The 15,507-nt window shown below is 33.7% G+C and overlaps 2 protein-coding genes and 1 long non-coding RNA gene across 7 annotated transcripts; 2 read left to right on the forward strand and 1 right to left on the reverse strand.

Moving 5' to 3' along the window:
* The first annotated feature begins 2,031 nt into the window (after positions 1–2,031).
* Positions 2,032–6,075, forward strand: LOC133701039 (uncharacterized). Of its 4 annotated transcripts, none has more exons than XR_009843505.1 (3): positions 2,032–2,207; positions 3,068–5,714; positions 5,808–6,075. It is a non-coding gene; the product is annotated as an uncharacterized LOC133701039 (long non-coding RNA). The 4 variants fall into 4 exon arrangements; XR_009843503.1 differs by having other exon boundaries at positions 3,068–5,656; positions 5,764–6,075; XR_009843504.1 differs by having other exon boundaries at positions 2,035–2,207; positions 3,068–5,149; positions 5,422–6,075.
* Positions 6,076–7,852: 1,777 nt separating this feature from the next.
* LOC133700861 (glycine cleavage system H protein 3, mitochondrial) lies at positions 7,853–9,192 on the reverse strand. The gene is made up of 4 exons (XM_062124561.1): positions 8,981–9,192; positions 8,785–8,873; positions 8,285–8,455; positions 7,853–8,166 (listed from the first exon to the last, which is right to left on the reverse strand). Exons 1-4 carry the CDS (start codon positions 9,090–9,092, stop codon positions 8,041–8,043), a joined length of 498 nt encoding a protein of 165 aa, XP_061980545.1. The 5' UTR covers positions 9,093–9,192; the 3' UTR covers positions 7,853–8,040.
* Positions 9,193–10,373: 1,181 nt separating this feature from the next.
* LOC133700892 (uncharacterized) lies at positions 10,374–14,475 on the forward strand. Of its 2 annotated transcripts, none has more exons than XM_062124619.1 (7): positions 10,374–10,641; positions 11,219–11,345; positions 12,147–12,226; positions 12,329–12,407; positions 12,487–12,596; positions 13,458–13,522; positions 14,013–14,475. In XM_062124619.1, the coding sequence occupies exons 1-7, from the start codon at positions 10,504–10,506 to the stop codon at positions 14,104–14,106; spliced, it is 693 nt and encodes a 230-aa protein (XP_061980603.1). In that variant the 5' UTR covers positions 10,374–10,503; the 3' UTR covers positions 14,107–14,475. The 2 variants fall into 2 exon arrangements, with proteins under 2 accessions (XP_061980603.1, XP_061980604.1); XM_062124620.1 differs by having other exon boundaries at positions 10,376–10,564.
* Positions 14,476–15,507: the final 1,032 nt, after the last annotated feature.

Below are 15,507 nucleotides of genomic sequence, written 5' to 3' on the forward strand. Positions count from 1 at the left end.
AGCTCAAATCTCTAACGACCACCTTGAATTCTCCATTTCTAGCATCATACTACATATCCAGCTTCATTAGTGGCTCCAAAAAGGATAGTTGGCTTAAATATAGTTTTACATACTCAGGTATAAAGGGAGGATTATGATCAGTGAAGAAAATGACCTGAGAGAAGAAAAAAAAGAGTCAAAATAGATGATGATTCTTGTATTAGAGGCCACGCTGGGATTCAAAATTCTTACAGGAGGCTTAAAGCTCTATTTTACTAGCCTTTAATGAAAGGAACAGTGAAACAGCTGGTGGAGGAGAGTGATATTGTTTGTAAACAAGCAAAAGTGAAGAGGGTGGCTTATCCTAGACTCCTATAGCCATTGCCGGCACCAAGTGAAGTTTTGAGGGACATTACAATGGATTTTGTGGAAGGTTTTCCAGAATTTGAAGGTAAAGATACTAGCTATAATGGTTTTTGTGTACAGAATTATCAACTATAATTACCTTTTCGTATCCCTTCACTACAAAGATGGTAGCTAAGATGTTTTTTAATCATTTTTATAATTTTTATTTACTGTAACTGACAGAGACAAGCCAGTTTTTCTGGAAAGAATTGAATATTGTTAGAAATTAAATTGTTTCTTATTATCCATAATTTGATGTGCAATCAGAAAGTGTGAATTAAACATATTTAAGATCTAATAAAATCATCGGTGAGTTTAATATTTAATTGATTATTAATTGAATAATTTAATTTGTTGAAGTTTGATATTTTTTTTCCAATCACCTTAATTTTGGGTTGACTTTTAATTTTATAGATTTATATTTTAGATAAAAAAAATTTATTGAACATAATTAAATTAAATTTATGATCCAAGTCACAGTTGACTAGTTAATATATTTTAACTGAATAGAGATTAGATTTTATAATTTTTTATTACATAAATATTTTTTGATTGATTGATTTAATTAGATGTATTCATAAATTTTTTGAATTTATAATTTTTTATTACATAAATATTTTTTGATTGATTGATTTAATTAGATGTATTCATAAATTTTTTGAATTTCACTTAAGATTTTTTATTGAAAAAACACATTGTAAAAATCTATATATATATATATATGCACTTTAGTGAAACCCTGCTAAAATAGCTAGGGGGTATTTGGCAGCTATTATTTGTATAAAATTTGAATTTTTGTTTACTTAAAATATTTTTTATATATATTTTAAGTTTAAAATACAATTTTAGTAGACTTTGAAATAGTATATAGGATATGTTTATTTCTTGAAAACTGGTTTTCGGGAAACTGTTTTCTAAATTTTTTTGTGTTTGTTTGTCATTAAAAAAGTTGGTTAACGAAAAATACTTTCCAGTCAAAGGAAAATTTGGCTTGGTTTTCAGGAAAATATTTTCTTTTTATTTTGGGCGGAAAACACTTTCTGGAAGTTGTGAAAAATTTAGAAATATCATATTATTTGTTGATTATATTAAATTTGGTCCTCAAACTTTTGATTGTTATATATATTTTGTTTTGAATATTTGTTTTTCAATTTCATCCCTTAGAATTTAATTTTTATATTAATTTTGGTCATTATTTTTATAATTGTTATTTGCTTTTCTCTTATTATTTTTTAATTGAAATTTTTTATCTATCAAATTTGATCTTCATTCTTTTTATTGTTACTTATTTTATTTGAAATAATTTATAAAATTTTAATTTCTTCATCTTTTAATTTTTTATTTTTTAGATTTGATCTTTATTATTTTGATTATTATTTATTTTATTTGAGATAATTTATGAAATTATATTTTTTTTTCAATTTCATTCCTATTCAACTTTTTAATTTGTAAGATTTGTTCTTCATTATTTTAATAAACTTGAAAAAAATAAAACATTAATAAGTTATTTTTCATCTTATTTTCCATGACATAACCTAATACTAGAAAATATTTTTCAATTTATTTTTTTTTACACTATCAAATATTAAAAATAATTTATTTTTTAAAAATTTATTTTTCAGCAAGGGATGAAGTCCTCAACAATCCCTCCCTGCTTAAACAGTTTCGCCTGACCCCAATATCTTATTACCATATAATATTCGGTGGAGAGGGTGGTTTTGTAAAATTGTCGATAATAGAGAGTTTAAAAGGATTTGCCATCACAGGCCGCAGTCCAGACGGAGGCACATGAGTCGTTAGATCTATAACACCGAAAAAAAGGGGTGAGTTAATTTTACCTTATTTTTTCAAATTAATTTGTTTATCTACTGATCTTGGTGGTCGCGATTCTCCGTAACTTCTGTCTGTTTCTCGAGAAATAAGGAATGAAAATAAAAATAAAAGAGCGAAATCAATTTCTTCGACACTCGATCGAGAAAGAAACATAATATTTCTTCACGGTTTCAATTTCAATGAATTGAGAATCGAACTTTGACTTATCTTCTGCAAATAGAAATTTAAGTTTTATGAAATTGAAAAGGACTCTTTAGAATTTATGGTTGATTTGGTATCTATTGGTTTCGGGGGAAATATAATATATTTTTAATTGATTGTAATTGGAATAAATTTCATATTTGACTGGATTCAGTTTGATACCTTTCTTTGAATTGAATGTAAATGTATTTTGCAAGAAGAATGTTCAAATTGTGTTTACAAAACAACAAAAAAATATATTGAGGAATTGAAAAGGGTGGGAAGAAGATGTATATAGTGGTGGGGATGAGGTGGTGTTGTGAAAACAAAAGGCGAAGAAATTAGGATGGTTTGATGCGCTCCATTTGCAGGATTTTGACTCAAATCTTATTTGTTTTTGTACTATTCATCTTCCCTGCCTTGCTGCTAGCTCCCATCTATGTAACTCTAATTTTGAGTTTTTCTGCTGACTCCTGTCAGACTAGAGGAACAATAATTACCCTTTAATTGTAAATGTAAGGTGCAATGCATGTGAAGTTTGATTTAAATTTAGAAACATAAAAAAAAAAAAAAGAGTTGATTCCTTTTCTTTGTTCTCTCTCTGAGTTTCTTTTCCTTTTGGTTCAATATTTTTGTCCTGTGCTCAAATCTTCAGATTGAACTCTTGCAGAAAAAAAGTAGAGACATTTTATGGATAACAAAGCAGCAGCTTGTGAGGAGGTTTCTCAAGAACTGGCCCGTGAGTCACTTATTGGTATATCTTATTGCATACCAGATAAGGTTCCAAATTCAGAAATTGTGCCTCAGGCGGTCAACGTTGAGGAAAAGCTTCCGGTCATGAATGGCGATGGAGCTGAAAAGTATAGATCCGAACTGATTTCCATTTCTTATAGCCAGTCTACTGATACTGCAACATCACCAGAGGCATGAAAAAACCATTAGGGTTAGCAAGAACCAAACTTGCTTTGAAACGTTTTTGTAGCATATTTCCCATTTCCTTTTCTATCAGAAGTTGCGTCGTGAAAGGTTAGTTTGTCGTAACTGTTGTGTTGTGGGTTTACAACCAATCACGGGTTGTGCTGTCTGTTTCTGTTGATGTCAATACGAACAAGAATATGCAGAAGAGTTTACGTACAAATTAAAGTACTTGATACGGTGAATATGTGTTTCTATAAAAATTAAACCAGTTTGTTGTTGTCACTCGCTTTTTGTGGTTTATATTGCACAGCCGCGGAAGTGTTTTATGTGAAAAATAAATGTACTTTGGTAACAGTGCGTTGTTGTCACTTGCTTCTCGTGGTTTACATTGCACAACCGCTGCTTGACTTTCCTAGGAGTTGTATGAGCCTGCATGTATATTCCTGGAATTTTCTTCTTACTTTAGTAGTTTAGTTCAGCAAATTCTTTTCTTAACATGGATTTGATTATTAGCTTAGCAGAAATATTCACTCCATTCCTGCTCACTATTTTGATGACACTGGTTTTCTTGAGCTTTTTCTCTCATTCTTGGGCAATTACCTGGCAGATTTACTATAAGCTGGCCAGTAAGTAAACAAATTTCATGAGGCTGTCTCTTGCAGAGCAGAGTTGTAGGAAGGGACAGAGTGTGTCATTAACTTCGTATTGTTTGTTTGCCGCTTATATGCTTTCAGGTGCTCCTTGAATCATTGCAGTTTTTCTGCGTGAATTACACTGTCAAGCTGTTAGATATAGAGGCTACCCAAGGGTCAGGCCCAGCATCCATGCAGGAAGGCCACATTTCTTTTAGCAACTATTGTGGTAATTTTAATTGCCAATAAAAAGTTCTAACGCGTCGACATCCCCTACTTCTGCTAAATTTCTTTTTTCTACCCTTTATCTTTTTGTGTCTCAAGGTGGGGGTTCATTTTTACTTCAGTGGTTCTGATAATAGAATTGTCGCATCACATTTTATAAATGTGTATCGAATAGTTATTGGAACTTTACTATATTCCTTGGTATCCTTTCGGGTTCAGAAGGTGGAATTCAGGATATGGTGCCTGGTTAGAGAAATCTCCAGTACCGTGTAGGATTTCCACTAGCTTTATCCGTTATGTGTGATTTTGATAGTTGATTGTTGGCCTTGGTGAAGAATTTAGGTTTGATTTGCTGAGATCATTTAGACCCCTCTAGCTTTTTACATCTTCCATGGAAAGAACCCCAAAAATACACCTATTGAATCTCATTTCAACTGTGATCAATCTCTATTATGTTTTCTAGGTCACTTTGCTAGCTCAATCCAAACATCGCCTTGCACTCGTGATTCTGATATGCCCTGTGTAGTTAGTAGGGTACAAAGTTCACCTGTCCAGAAGTGTTCAGCTCTTCTTTTCGTTTCTTCTGACTGATCCTGCTGTTGGAATTTTAGGCTTTATCCTTGATGAACCAGCCTGATAACTGATGAATAAGGTTTCCTTCTCTCCTTAAAATCCTTGATGAACCAGTCTGATGCTGCTGTGCTCATTCCAGGTGAAGAAGAAGTTGTTAAGGATTCTACGAGCTGTTCTAGATGGAAGGAGGACGAGAAAGAATGGTAATCTATCAGTCCGAGAGACGCAAAGATACGATTGATATGCTAATAGAAATTGAAGTGAAAAGGGTAAAAATTTTTATGAGGAGATCATAGAGTTAATCCTTATGTGCTTAATTGTTGACCATGAGTCTTCTGCCCATGCCAATAATGTGGGCAATTGTCCTCCTAGATGAACATCCAGAATATTTCAATCATGCAAAGGTGAGTGAAAATCTCAGTGGTTCTTGAATATATATAGTTATTTAAGCTAAACTTGCACAGTCCATGCACTTCCTGAAAACCCTTACAATTTGGAGATATGTATAGTGATTTTCATTTTCCAATTAACATTTGGTATGCTGTTGAATTACTTGTTCAACTTTTGTTAGTAGAAATTCCTGCTTGCAAATGACTATAGTTTTTTTGTGCATCCAACTTTGTTATACAAAACTAGGACCCATATCCCATAGGCCTCTCCCTTTAAGTTTTGGCAGAACAGGAGGAGATATTAAGAAGAAGATTTATCCGGACCCGAATAAATTCAATCCTTCGAGATGGAATGCAAGAGAGGACACATTTCTTGCTTATTAGATGAATGTGTTCCCATTTTTAATTCAGTCGCATATGTTGTGTGCTAAAGCATGCAAGACATAGATTCTGTGTAGGAACATAGACCGAAATCTAGCTCTGATATTCCATTTGGAATAGGAAGTAGGCTGTGCCCTGGAGGTGATCTAGACAACCTTGAAATTTCTATCTTCCTTCATTGTTTACTCCTTAACTACAAGTGAGTTCTTTTGCTGTTTCATGCACTTGCATTTTCTTTTGTATAACAGTTTTATGGTAGGCCCGAATTCCTCTCATTTCTAGCTGGTTTCAGCAAAACCATGCTGGTGGACTCGTGGTCATCTTTCAGCAATCAATCAGAAGTGATTGTATGGTTTCTGATGTCGCTTGTTAAAACTTCACTTGGACCTCGGCTCTCTTCACAGATAAATGAGGCTCGAGATGTAGGTGTTACCTGTAAAATGATTCTATAATATTTAAGTCAATATAGTATTTGAAAGGTTATAAGAAAAATGTAAAGAGAGTTATTACAAGTATATAATTGTGAATGAGATTCTTCATCTTTATTTTACCTTATATAATTATTTATATAGTTTATCTCACAAAAAAAATATCAGGAATAACTCATGATAAACATAGATGAAGTTGTAATATGTAAAGCATGACGTCTTAACATGTCGATTAAACCAAGCCCAAGATAGGTTATGTTTGATCATGATCAAATTAAACTTAAAAAGTATCAAATGAAGCTCAATGTGGGTTGTGGGCTCGATCGGGTTTTGTTTGATGAGGTCAAACCAAACCTCATATCAGGCCAAGTTTGACCATAGTAAAATCAAGCTTGAAAGGAGTTAAATAGAGTTGAGGTCAAACCAAACCTCATATTAAGCCAGGTTTGACCATGATAAAATCAAGCTTGAAAGGAGTTAAACAGAGTTTGATATGGGCTCGACCAGGTTTGGTTTGACTAGGTTAAGCCGAACCCCATGCTAGGTTAGGTTTGACCATGATCAAAACGAACCTAAAAAACATTAAATCAAGTTCAATTTAAATTTAGTTTTATCGGGTCAAACCAAAACCATATTAGATTAGGTTTGAGTGTGGTCAAATTGAGTCTAACCAAGCTTAATATGACTAGGGTTAAACGAAGCCCGAAAGAAGTTAGAACGAGCCCACAAGCTTAGCTAAAACCCGTGCTCCATCTTTTTTTTCTAATCCATATCATCAGTTTCAATGATGATGCGCGCAAATCATGAAATCAAAATACAGCCTTCTATACACTAAAATAAAATGCTCCTTTTCTTTTCCGTAGTTACAATGGGCATTTTGATGTGCAGGCTAGGACGATCTAATCCAACATGCAGGTTGAGATTATCTACCTCGTGTCATGCAAGGCCCATAGACAAATGCCTTGCAAAAAATGAAAAAAAAAATCGTTTGGAAAAGAAAAGTCAATTTTGATATCAATGCATCTTGTGGCTTCAGCCATGATAAGTTAAGCCGTCTCGCAATGTTTTGTGTTTTCCTAAAAACCCATTCTGCCATTCAAGACATTTCAAATCTGGGATAGGATCCTGGCAGAGTAGGCACTGTGGTTCACCATTTACCTTGGCTCGACTACTTTTATGGTGCACCAAGTCCCCTAACCAACAACGTACAATGAGAGTTTCCTGTCCTACTCTATTCGATAAGACTGAGCAATGTTTCTTTAAATTTGAGATTTCTTGGCTCGATGATTAAAAACCAAAAACACTTCAGTTTTTTTTTTATTTTATATCTTCTTCTTCTTCTGATGCTTTTCATTGAGCCAATCCTGCAACTAATTCAAATCCATGGTTTCTTCTGTAATTTCTCAATGCTGCACTTGAAATACTGGAAATCATGTAGTGCATTATTGGTAATGAAAATATGCGATCTGCTGCTGCTTTGTTCCTGGGAGCTGCAAATTAATATTCTGCTGTCTTGACTGGTTTGCTAAGGAGGGTGTTTATGTGGGTAGAGTTTTCCAAAATCCAGAGCTCTGTAGAAGAGTTCCAAGGAAAAATATTGACTGAAGGAGTAGGGATGCGATTCAATGTTGGATGGATGCAACTTGCAGTGCTTCATTGAACCTTAGCTCATATTGGCTGGGATGTTTCTGTTATATGGCATTGTCTTTTTTGTTTAATAGGATATCAGGTAGAAGAATGAAGAATACTTCCACCAATTCTTTTCTCTGATTCTAATATTTGATATTACATAAAAAAATATGTGAGCATGACCAAGCATTAATTATCCTCATGCAAATGTATATATATCAGAAAATTCGTGAAAAATCCAAGGTAGAACATAACGCAATCAACAAAGAAGCAGAGAAAGTGAGGGAAGAAACGGTTCCCGATTAGAAGAAACATGCAGAATTACAACATAAAAAACAAGAAAATACTGGACAAAGTTGGAAAATATTTTTTGTGATAATTGACAAGAATTCAGAGGACATGAAACCTTTTTAAGTTCTTAGAATAGGTTAGTTCAAGACAATAACATTTGCAAAGAGTACTAAAATTCTAATGAGATTCTTCTTCCTCACAGAATTTTGTGTATTCCTTTGGACCAAGTAGGGACTGTAATTCTGATGGGTTGCTTGGCTTCACCTTGATCATCCATCCCTCTTCATATGGACTTTTATTTATCTTCATAACACAAACAGTCAAAGTCAGACATGCGTATATAGAAAATGTATCTCTCAGCAATTAGAAATGGACTTGTTGTAAAGCTGAAACACTCTGGCTGATTTGATTTTATACTTACCAGTCCAGGAGTTTCACTAAGCTTTGTATTAACCTCAACAATCTCGCCGGAGATTGGAGAATTGATATCACTAGTTGCTTTCACGCTTTCCACTGCTCCAAAGCTCTTCCCTTGGCTGACAGAACCTTCCGGTTCTGGCAAGTCTACGAACACTACTTCTCCCAGATGATCCTGTAAAATGTACCCGGTATTTCCTGTTGTGATATTCCATTGACTTCCCAAACTATGTAACGAATATGTATATCAAATTACAGTCAATTGTGATTTTCCTGAAGAAGAACCAAGTAGTTAATGCCCCTTGGTCTTGCCCTTGAATGGTTTGGTGCTGTGCAATCCTAGACTATCAGCTAGGGTTCAAGCTTTGGTAACGGAAGGAACAGAGCAAACAGGAGTAAAATAAAGTAGACAAGCAGAAAGCAAAGTAACAAGAAATACTAAACTCGGGTGAAGGCAAGAAATACTAAACTATGAGTGAGGAGGGGAGATAAAGAAAAGATGACCTGAGCATGATCTGTAATGCCAATAGTGGCCACCGGACCTTCATGCTTCACCCACTCATGTGAAGATGCATACTTCAACCCATCTACAACTGCACAATCCAACAGTGTTCTAACGTTACCCCCCCTACAGTACAAAAAAAAAGAGCCTGCAAAACAGGTTTTAAAAGGACAAATGCAAGGAATAAAAAGAGAGTACCAGTAGAGAAGCATCTTGAGAGGGAGTAGGAAGGAGAGAGGTGAGCTGTGGAGGAGGCAACAGAGATTCTCAGTGCATTGGCCGTTGAAGAAGCCCACAACCTCAGTGCCATGTTATCTCTTCTTTGTTTGCTTTGGTTATGCGTGTTTTGGCTGGCAAATAAGAGGCTGTGTCTATATATTTGTCGGAGGTTCTATCCTGGATGAATGGTGGGCAGCACGAGCCTCATCCTCAGACCTATTGTCATCCTTATCATTTGTTTTTGTGATAGAAGAATCTGCCTTGTGATTTAATCAAGTCTTTAGCCCCACCCTCGAGGGATTGATTAACTGAGTTCAGAGAAAGTTTTGTGTAATGTGTGGCAATGGCATGGTTCAAATGTCATTTTAACACCCACATAATAATTTAGGTGAGGGAGATGGTCTCGGTGAGGAAAAAATAAATAAAATTAGCCTGAGATCTTCCAGGCTTCTCAATTTTATTGGATATGATGTCTTCTTTTTTATCATATTCATAGTTTGATATTCAAATATTCATTGTTCTCTTCCTCTCACAATTTAATTATTTATTGAAAATTAAATTTTATAATTTAATATTTTTATCAAGTTAGTTTAGTTCGAGTTGCGGGTATGATGTGTTAACTTGGCTGACTCAATTTTTTTTAATTGATTTTTTTTTATTAATCCCTCAACAATTGAGTGAGAACAAAACTTTATAATTTGTTTTGGTTTATTTTTATAAGTTCACTATGGTCTCATACGTAAAGTCATAAACTTTGTGAGTAACTTAGTTGACTCGGATTATTTTTTAAATTATTTTTCTTCAATTTCATCTTTCAATTAGACTTTATAATTTATTTTGGTTTATTTTCTATTAGATTATCCTAGTCTAATAACTCGGGCCACAAGTGTAGTCGGTAAAACCGAGTTAACTTGGATCCTTTTTTTAATTGAATTTTTTTAAATTTTTTAATTTAATATTGGATTGATTGAGAATTAAAATTCATATTATATTTTAATTTACTTTCTATAGAGTTATTTTAGTCTCATAACTCAAGTTCTGGATTTGATAAGTTATTTCAAGTTAACTCGGATCAATTCAATAAATTATGATAAGAAAAATATTATCTTGAATTTTTTTAATTAAATTATATTTTTATAGATAGTTGATATTATTTTGGATCCACAAAATTAAACATATTATATAAAATCAACCCCAAGTTCTCTTTTTCTATAAGAAAACATTTTAGGTTTTTTATACTCCAAGAAAAATTCAATAAAACAGTAGAACACTAAAAAAAAATATAGTTTACCTTTTATCCTATATTTATCTTTTACTCTCTCCTTTTTTTTTTTTAATTTTACCTTGTCACTTTTTAATTTTTATTCGAGAAAGCAAACAGTAGAAAAAACCAGTTTTATATTCTATACATGAAAAAAACAAACATGAATCGAATTGAGGGTCAAAATTAATTCCAAATCAAAACCAAATTGAGACAGATCGATCGATCCGATCAGAGTTTGATGGGAGAGATTAATGAAGAAGACGAAGCAAAGAGCAATCACAGCAACATCGACGATAATGGTAATATGGCTGAAATCACCGTCAAAACTATTGGCCCTTCTCCTCCATCTCGCCTCCTCCTTCCTTCTCCCATCAAAGTGTGTCTCTTTATCTCTTCCTCGCTCTCTTTATGTACATATTTGTATCTTTTGGGTTTTCTTAGAGTTTGTTGTTTTATCCAATTTTGTCTGTTAAATAAAATTTTGATTCTTTATGCTGCTAAATTGGCTTAACCATGGATTACAGAAAGGCCCACTTAATATTTTGCATTTAATTCTTAATTTAAGCATTCCTTGCTTCATATTGTTGTGGTAAATCTCGAAAACCCATTTACTAAGATAGGGTTTCTCGGTCAAATTCTTGATTATAAGTGCATAAATTAGAGCAGCATTGTGGTTCATGGTTATTTATTTTTTTCCTCTCGTTAATGTTATGGCTTGCCTTCTGAGCATTTATTATTGCACTGCAGAATGAAGTTTGAAAATATTGAATGTCCCTTGAAGTAGAAAAATGTGAGGTTTAGTTTGAATTCATGTAATTCTGTTTCGCATCAAAATGGTCTGCTTGCTTAAAGACCATATGCATAGTAACAAAAGGAAAATATCTAAATTTGAAAAGGATAATAAGATGCTTGTCATTGTGAATTCTTATAATTTGCTTGCATTGTTGTAATAGGTCCGTGATTTGAGGAAGTTGGTTGCTGAAAATAGGCACCTACCAATTGAGAATTTAAGGCTTATCTTGCGCGGGAATGTATTGCATGATAGCAGAGATGAGGATGATATACGGCTTAATAATGGAGGTTCATGTCTTTTCTTTAGTATTAGTATTACCATTCATATGTTGCTTGTTCCTGTTATTGTTGCTGTCCTGTGATAAGATTATGCGGTATATTTTTCTGCTTTGGGGAAATCTCCGGGTCTGGTGGAATTTGCTATAATCTCTGATGTATTTTTAAACAGGATAATGAAGTTTTTAAATTCATAATATTATCCGATTATATTGACGTTAAATATCTTTCTTATGTAACTAATGATACTTTAGAAACTAAAAGTGGTTCAAGAAATATCAAAATTAGATAAAATGTAGAAACATTGTCCAATTTCAATCTTTAACCAGTTGAAAGAGAGTCTCCTTTAAAGGGCAACAAGATTTTCTATAAAATAGATAATAGGGTTCTCTTGCCATTGTATGATTACAAGGTACTAACTAAAACCCTAACTATGTATTAAAGTGCAAATGTTTTTTTTTTTGCCAAGGTTTTGAAAACTGATAACCTAGTTTAAAATAATGTGGCTGTTGATTTTGATGGAAAAAATCTTGTTCTATATAACAGCTAACACTTATTTGCTGACAGAAATTAATTTAATTGAAAGCTATTGTTACCAGATTCAAGATGCTATCAATTTTATATTTTAGGTTATTACTTTTTGCTTCAGCCTAATGTATCAACATAACAAAAATGCTAACTACAAACATAATTATGTGGGCCCATGCTGCGATTTAGTTTTACTGATAATGTTCAGCTCAGCTTCTGTGAAGTTCTCTAATTAAGCTCCATGTTCTTCTTCTAAGATATAGGCATTTTCTGTTTACTTTCCAGATTCCCTGATTGTCGCTGTCAAACCAAAGCCGCCAGCAAAACATCTCCGAGATGGATTTGATGATGATGACGATGATCTGGTATTAATGAATAATTAATTCTACTGAACTGAGTTTTGGTGATTCTTAGAAATACTAATTTCTTATTAGTTAAATTGTTTTTCTTAATTTTCAACTCTCCAGAAGTTTCAGCTGCCACAATCAGCAAGTCGGTGGAAGAGGAGGCTTTATTTCTTTCTGCATGATAAGTTAAAGCTCCCTGGTGAGCATCTAGTAGAAGTACCTTTTGACGTAAAAAAACAACATTCTTCTGATAAAATTCTATTTTATTTCATTGATAGATATCCTTTTGATGGGACTTTTCTCTCTCAGTCTGAAGGCATGGGCTGTTTTTATTTTATGGTTCATTTTGGCACCTGTTGCCCACAGATGGGATCTGGGACCAATATATGTAAGTTGCTTCTCTTTGTGAGTTCTTTTTTTGCAAATGTGTGGTACCTGTTTTATTTTTCAGCAGCAACTTTGATCTTTCTAAGAAAATGAAGAGGATTTGAACTGGATCTTCTCTGACCTCTTGCTAGCCATTTTGCCTTCTTTTTGCTTGACCTGAGTTGAATGAGAATGAATCCTGCTCGATGTAACCCATTGAAACCTCACATCAAAGTCACCTAAACAATCATTCTGATAATCTGCCATAAGATTTAATGAATAGAATGTTCCAATGATATATTTTTCCCTTCCCCGTGCTGAATTGGTGGGCTGCAATAAATTCAATAAGTTGGCTTGGAAGCTCATTTATGATTTATCACTGCAATAAAAAGAAAAAAAAATGTTAGTAGATTACATAGGTAGCATTGACTTTACCTGCAAATTGTTTTTGCCAGGTAGACATCACTATAGAATAAATATTATGGTAGCTGATTGCAAATGTGGACTGGTGATGGCATGCTAGTGTTTCTCGAAAAAACAAATTTGCAGAATTTGGACCGTATCTATGCTGCCACAATTAAATGTTTGCATGGTTGAACTGGTTACTTGATAACAGCATTTTAAACTCTGTGAAATGCTATCCATAGCATGACCATAACAAGCCTGAAATTTTCTTTGACTCATCTTTAACATATAGAAAGAGCAAAGCAAAATCCAGTTGTCATGCCCTGAGGACCATAGGATGTTATAGAAAGCAGATGGATAACTTTGGTGCGCTGTAGAATCTTCTATATAACCTGCATTTTATTCTGACAAATTACCTATATTCATTTCTCATTAGTATTTCATGTATCCTCATTTCTTGCTGCTACTTAACTTTCAGATAATCGGCACTGGCTTTGTTATCATCCTTCTGAATCTTGGGCGGAGGCAAGCTGGTGATCTCAGGTATAGAGTATAGACTAATAGGAATAGCTAGCTTGGGAATTTGTGTTGTTCTTTCCCCCGCATGTCTGTCCATGCATGCATGCATGTGTGTGCCTACGACAGCTTAAGTACATGAAATGAGTTCCTTTTTCATTATGATTGTCATTGAAATTAAGATGTATACATTATTATTATCCATGCTTTGCAGATTGATATGCATAGAGCCATTTAGCTCATTGTGTTGGTTGTCTCTTTTAAGTAATTTTCTGATTCAATTTGTTCTCTATTTCTTTGGTAATTCTCCATGGTGATCTATAATGATGTATTGACTTCAGGTCTAGTTACTTCTTTCTTGCTTGCAACCTGTGTCCTTGTCCAATTCCCCATGTTGTTTTCCAGTGTCCGCTCACTCTGCTGCCTGTCCATCCATGCTTCTATTTCTTGCATCTTTTTAACAATGTGATTCACCCATGTGTGTTTCCGGTCTCATTTATTGGTTTTGATATTACAGCGCATATTCTATCTTCAATGAAGACTTTAGGGAGCTTCCTGGGACCCTTAACGCAGATCGCCTGGATAGAGACATTCGGGCCGGCCAGTTTTGAACCTTAGACGGGTACATCAGTGCTGCTTTCAGGCCATGCATGCTGTAACAATGTATACTCACAACTTTTTGATGTATGTGTATACCCATCCGCACAGAGAGTCTTGACTTGTACTAACAAATTTCCACCCACATTTTTCCTTGTTAGTCTCATTATGTTTCTCACCGTAAGATTTTTAACTGCTTTTTTTTTCCCTACTCGTAGAAACTGATGAAAACATCATTTGTCTCATTAAAGCAAATATACCTGTGTGAGATGAATGTGAATGGAACACGCCCAGAATTGGAGGGTAAAATAGAAACTGAAAAGCAATGTAGTTCTGGAATTATTGCTCCTTAACTGTGAAGAATTTGGGGATCTTCGTTGCTAGCTTGTTCTGTTGGGCTTAGAAAAGCTGAAATGGAGTTCCAGAATTGTTATCCCCCTCCTGAGGAAATGGGAATTGGATTCCCATGTAGGAACTAGGGGGGAAAAATTTTGGTATTGTTGATATATGATAGTATATCCTTTGTATTTTAGTATAGTTTAAATACTTTCTTGCTATAAAATTTTCCATTCTCAAAACCCTTTTTTATTTAATTTTGTGACTATTAAAATAAATAATCAGAAAGAATTTAAATGATTTAAATTATGGAGTAAATAATGTATTTATCCAATAGAAATTATTTTTTTCTTATTTGACATGGTCATGTTTTTTATTAATCACTTGCATGATTTTTCCAATACAAACTTAAACCAATTAAAATAGAAGTTTGAAAGAATTCAAATGATTTAAATTTAAGAGAAAAGAAAATGTAATTCTTTTGACAAATTTTCCACTTCATGGGCCGGTCCAAGCAAAGCTTAAATTCTCAAAGTTTCTCTTCACTCGGTGATGGTGATTGAAGTGCAAGAATGAAGAAACTATAGACAAGAAGAAAAAATGATGTGAGGCATTAACCATCCATTACTGCCATCAAAACTTCCTTGAGCACTCTGTCTCCTTTCTCTCTTCAATTTTCTCCCCGCAGCTTGGCCTCAGCAACAACTCGTTCTCTATCCAAATCTCTGTTTAACATCTTAGCAGTTATTTTTTAGTGAGTCGTCTTTTTCTGTCCCTTCCGAGTCCCATCTGCATTCAGATCCTCCTTCCTTGATTATGATGATGCAAGGAGGGAAGGGGATGGGCTGGAATTCTTTATATAAATACAAATTGAGATTGGAATTTTTGTGTAGATTACAATAATCTCATATCGAAACTAAATTAGTGTTTTGATTCGTGGTGTTTGTGTTATATGCAGGGGTGAAGAAAAAATTGAAGAACTGGATTATTGCAAGATTTATGAGGTTTTTTGGTCTGATGCTTAAAAACAATAATTCGATTTTGATTTTGATTTAGAATCTTTGTTCATCAAGAGAAAA

This window comes from Populus nigra, chromosome 8 (assembly GCF_951802175.1).
Source record: "Populus nigra chromosome 8, ddPopNigr1.1, whole genome shotgun sequence".
Taxonomy (NCBI): domain Eukaryota; kingdom Viridiplantae; phylum Streptophyta; class Magnoliopsida; order Malpighiales; family Salicaceae; genus Populus; species Populus nigra.

Excerpts from the sequence above, each read along its gene's own strand:
- LOC133700861 (XM_062124561.1), bottom strand. The coding sequence starts at position 9,092 with ATGGCACTGAGGTTGTGGGCTTCTTCAACGGCCAATGCACTGAGAATC. Across the intron at positions 8,874-8,980 it reads CTCAAGATGCTTCTCTACTG|TTGTAGATGGGTTGAAGTAT; the intron begins GTACTCTCTTTT and ends TGGATTGTGCAG. Across the intron at positions 8,456-8,784 it reads GCATTACAGATCATGCTCAG|GATCATCTGGGAGAAGTAGT; the intron begins GTCATCTTTTCT and ends TACATTTTACAG.
- LOC133700892 (XM_062124619.1), top strand. The coding sequence starts at position 10,504 with ATGGGAGAGATTAATGAAGAAGACGAAGCAAAGAGCAATCACAGCAAC. Across the intron at positions 10,642-11,218 it reads TCCTTCCTTCTCCCATCAAA|GTCCGTGATTTGAGGAAGTT; the intron begins GTGTGTCTCTTT and ends TTGTTGTAATAG. Across the intron at positions 13,523-14,012 it reads AGGCAAGCTGGTGATCTCAG|CGCATATTCTATCTTCAATG; the intron begins GTATAGAGTATA and ends TTGATATTACAG.